General features: G+C 43.0%; 1 protein-coding gene across 1 annotated transcript in view; it reads left to right on the top strand.

Annotated features, from left to right (window-relative positions):
• Positions 1 to 1,294: 1,294 nt before the first annotated feature.
• Positions 1,295 to 5,000, top strand: part of gria4a (glutamate receptor, ionotropic, AMPA 4a) — a 39,065-nt gene continuing 35,359 nt past the window's right edge. The window contains exons 1-3 of the mRNA XM_076975985.1: positions 1,295 to 1,489; positions 3,066 to 3,170; positions 3,456 to 3,560. Of these exons, the coding sequence (XP_076832100.1) occupies positions 1,295 to 1,489; positions 3,066 to 3,170; positions 3,456 to 3,560 (405 nt within the window). The remainder of the gene's footprint in view (positions 1,490 to 3,065; positions 3,171 to 3,455; positions 3,561 to 5,000) is intronic.

Genomic DNA, 5,000 nt, shown 5'->3' on the forward strand with positions numbered 1-5,000 from the left:
CTTACACACACCTATCACCTTACACCACACCTTATCACCTTACACACACACCTATAACCTTACACACACCTTATAACCTTACACACACCTTATCACCTTACACACACAACCCTTATCACCTTACACACACACCTTATAACCTTACACACACCTTATCACCTTACACACACACCTTATAACCTTACACACACCTTATAACCTTACACACACCTTATCGCCTTACACACACACCTTATCACCTTACACACACCTTATCACCTTACACACACACCTTATCACCTTACACACACACCTTATAACCTTACACACACACCTTATAACCTTACACACACCTTATCACCTTACACACACACCTTATCACCTTACACACACCTTATCACCTTACACACACACCTTATCACCTTACACACACACCTTTTCACCTTACACACACCTTATAACCTTACACACACACCTTATCACCTTACACACACACACCTTATAACCTTACACACACCTTATAACCTTACACACACACCTTATCACCTTACACACACACCTTATCACCTTACACACACACCTTATCACCTTACACACACCTTATCACCTTACACACACACCTTATCACCTTACACACACACCTTATCACCTTACACACACCTTATCACCTTACACACACACCTTATCACCTTACACACACCTTATAACCTTACACACACACCTTATCACCTTACACACACCTTATAACCTTACACACACACCTTATCACCTTACACACACACCTTATCACCTTACACACACACCTTATAACCTTACACACACACCTTATCACCTTACACACACACCTTATCACCTTACACACACCTTATCACCTTACACACACACACCTTATCACCTTACACACACCTTATCACCTTACACTCACACCTTATCACCTTACACACACCTTATCACCTTACACACACACCTTATCACCTTACACACACCTTATCACCTTACACACACACCTTATCTTGAATGGGATAACTCACAGGTAGTTTGATATACAATCTATACGTAAGATAGATGTTAAGTTAAAAATTTAGTCTGAAATAACTTGGATGCATTTCTCTACTCTGCGTTTGGGAGAGAGACAGAACGCTAATAGAGAAGTTTTATTATCTGGTTATAGAAAGTCTTCAGATAACATAAAACATAACTACGTGAATCCTCTGACCTCACAAGCTTCATAACGTATGAGTGCCAGAAGGAAATTGATCATGGGTAATGAAGTCCAGGAGGGCTGTGAGTGAGTGAAGGAAAAGTGTGGGAAGTGATGCGTTGGTGGGCGTGTCCTCCACAGTACACTTCCTCCCTGACGTACGACTCTGTGCTGGTGATGGCCGAGGCGTTCCGGAACCTTCGGCGGCAGAAGATTGACATCTCACGCAGGGGAAACGCCGGGGACTGTCTGGCCAATCCCGCAGCCCCGTGGAACCAGGGCATTGACATGGAGCGCACGTTAAAGCAGGTAAACTTTACAACAGGTAATCTTTCCCCACTTTACAACAGGTAATCTATCCCCACTTTACAACCGGTAAGTCATCCAACTTTACAAGAAAGTCATCCAAATTTACAAGAACTAAGTTACCCAACTTTACAACAGGTAAGTCATCCCACCTTACAGAAGATAAGTCATCATGCCTTACAGAAGTTAAACCATCATACCTTACAGAAGGCAAGTCATAGAATAACAAGTTAAATTCCAGGCTTCTGATTTCATAATTAGCCTTAAACCATAGTATTAATAACCGTAGAAATTATAGTTTGGACCCAGTAGTGGGTGCATGGCGTGTAACAAGCAGGGACGTCAAGGCTCCTGGGTGGTACGGCAGAATCCCAGTGATGCCACGCGTAGTCAAGTGTGAACATTTACATCAGTAAGGAGGTTTGGCTTCATTCCTGTCTCAGGCTGGCCCAGAAGAAGATTAGCCAGCCATGTACATCTGTTAGGTCACATTTACATTACTGTGTAAAAAAACAGTTTAGCATTCCTTATGCAAGTGGATTGTTACATACTGTCTCTTAAGAAATATCTCCTTTAGCAGTTTAAGTACACGGGCACATTTGCACAGCAGTTGACGAATGTTAGGGCCGTTGCTTGTGTGAATGTCAAGATGTCTTTATAGCATGTGGAAGAAATGACTTTTGGAGAAGGTGATGTAGAAACAGTATGGCTGAAAGCTCCTGGCACTGAGTGAGTTCACTCGAGGTACCAGAGGGAGGTATTTATCAACAGTCGGGTAGAGAGGGCATTGTATCAGGACTTGCTTGTCACTTCATTTCTGACTCCTCTTTGACTCAAAGAGAGGTGGAGAAAAAGGAGCTTTGGCACCTTTTGGTCCGATTAAGGTGAGGAAAACATCCTGTGCCAGGGTGAACATCCTGTGCCAGGCCTTTCCTGGGTCCGCAGAGAAGGAGAGTGACATTAGACAAGTGCAGACCTCGCTGGAGACTGAAACCTGACAATTTACTGAGCTTCCTCTGGAACACCGATGTCAGTGACACCACCGGGAACAGGTTTTGTTGAGAGGGCACAGCTGTAATTTGTGGGGTTTAGGATTCTAAGGACACAGGAGATAAAGTGATAGTATGGCAAAAAAGTGAAGTGTGGAGAAGTTTAGAGGAGCTTTTTGAGTAACTTTCTGTTAAGTTTCCCAATTTTTAGATTACAGAAAAGTCCATAAATGAAAGGCGGCCTTTGGATTGGTGAGTGGCTACTGTGTGGTTGTCTAAATGACCAGAGACTGGAAAAAATGGTGGTGTCAGCAGGAAGTGATGTCATGAAGAGACGCTGTAAGCAGGGAAGGTGAGAGGTAAAGGCTGAATTACAACAGCAGGCTGTGATGGAGTCCCGTCATTTAATCCTCAGAGCAGGTAGACATCGTGGACATTAATATCAGTCCATGTTAGTAAATGGAGGTGTCCCCAGTTTGTGCTACTCATATTACTGGTGTGTGTGTGTGTGTGTGTGTGTGTGTGTGTGTGTGTGTGTGTGTGTGTGTGTGTGTGTGTGTGTATGTGTGTGTGTGTGTGTGTGTGTGTAGGTGAGAATTCAGGGTCTGACTGGAAACATTCAGTTCGATCACTATGGCCGCAGAGTGAACTACAGCATGGATGTGTTTGAACTGAGGAGCAATGGCCCTCAAAAGGTGCGTCTCCACACACACATACACACACACACACACTCACACACACACACGCACGCACACACACACACACACACACACACACACACACACACACACATACAAACAACCTTGTCAAAATAAATACGCACAGAAAAACAATCCTATTCAGACTTGTAAACACACATACACACATATACAGTATGTATACAGGTATGTATACATCTGCATGATACATTCAGGTGCACATGAAGACATACACAACTCTCCATTATGTAAAGGACTTCCTTACCTGTTCTTGGTCCTCAGATTGGCTACTGGAATGACATCGATAAACTAGTGCTAGTACAAAGCGAACTCTCCGGTAACGACACTACAATGGAAAACAGGACCGTCATTGTGACAACCATTATGGTAATGTACTCACAAATTCCCCCTCTCTTTAGCATCTCACCTTAACAGTGCCTCCTAGTAGTCAGAGCTACACATGTCAGAGAGAGAGAGAGAGAGAGAGAGAGAGAGAGAGAGAGAGAGAGAGAGAGAGAGAGAATCACCCGGCTGCTTAGTTACTTCAAACCCTAAAGATACTGATGCTTTTGTTTACTGACAAACAGAAGTACCTTCACTATGCGTAGTCTTTAATCAGGGTGATGCTAACAATGCGATGTAGCTACTGCACTGCTGGAGTGCAGTATAACACCTAAGGATTATACTAGCATCGAGGTAAGGTGCACAGGTGTTTAATAACAGGTCAACAATGTCCACGCACTCTATTAAACCAAAGGGAGGCGATATATCGGGGTGACCAGCCCCAGTCTCATCAGAGGGCTGTAGAGTTTAGCCAACTCCCTGCTCAAACACACCTACTAAACCCTGGGGGTTAACTGAGGACTTCAGTCATCTGTGTTGGACCAGGGAAATCGCCAAACTCTGCTGGTCTCTGGTTCTCCAGGACTGGAGTTTGGCATCCATGTGGTAGAGGAATGTCCCTTAGCAGGTTCCTCCTCTTTCTCTCTCTCTCTCTCTGTGTCTCTCTCTCTTCCCCCCTTTCTTCCTGACGTGCGCTTTAAAGGCGATGGAGAATTTTACCTCAGCAGGCGGATCTTCTCTACCGACGGTGCTGAAGAACCCTCTCCTAAGACACTGAGAGAAACACAAGAGACAAGATGGCTGCCAGTGTAAACTATAGCATTAGCAGCTGGACTAAATCTTTCTTTCAAAGGACTCTGCTGCTTCATGTGTGTAAGCATGTGGAATACTCGCATCTTGGTCAAAAGAAGTTTCTAGAATGTCAGTGTTTCACAGTGCAACTGTTGCCATTGTCACACTTCCTAATATTACCTTTTTGTTTGTGGGAATTTTGGCAATATCTGAGTCTCATCAGTCAGCTCATATATATATATATATATATATATATATATATATATATATATATATATATAAAGGAAACTTCACATTAGTTGTTTCTGTCCAAGATGAAGGAGGACTATTCAGTTTGCTATACTTTGTATTAGAACATGATTGCTTGGCCGTTCTGGCTCCGTCTGCATGGGTTCACTGCTTGATATTGTGCTGCTATTAATAATAACACAATATCACTGAAACAATATAACCACATTATTATTTTTATTGTGAGTCTGGTATGCAGACAGCGAAAGACCGGAATCAGAATGTACTGAGATCTACACATTCAGTCTGTGTATCAACAAAAGAACCTCCAGCTAATTCTTACCAAAACAATGAGGAAATATTTAATCGCTGAACATTTGAAATGTTAAACTTGTGTCATAGAATAGGCTTCCATGAAAAACACTGGGTTACGCTCTATCGGTTTCTCAGTGCTTGTGTAGCCAA

This window comes from Brachyhypopomus gauderio, chromosome 16 (genome assembly GCF_052324685.1).
Source record: "Brachyhypopomus gauderio isolate BG-103 chromosome 16, BGAUD_0.2, whole genome shotgun sequence".
Lineage (NCBI taxonomy): Eukaryota > Metazoa > Chordata > Actinopteri > Gymnotiformes > Hypopomidae > Brachyhypopomus > Brachyhypopomus gauderio.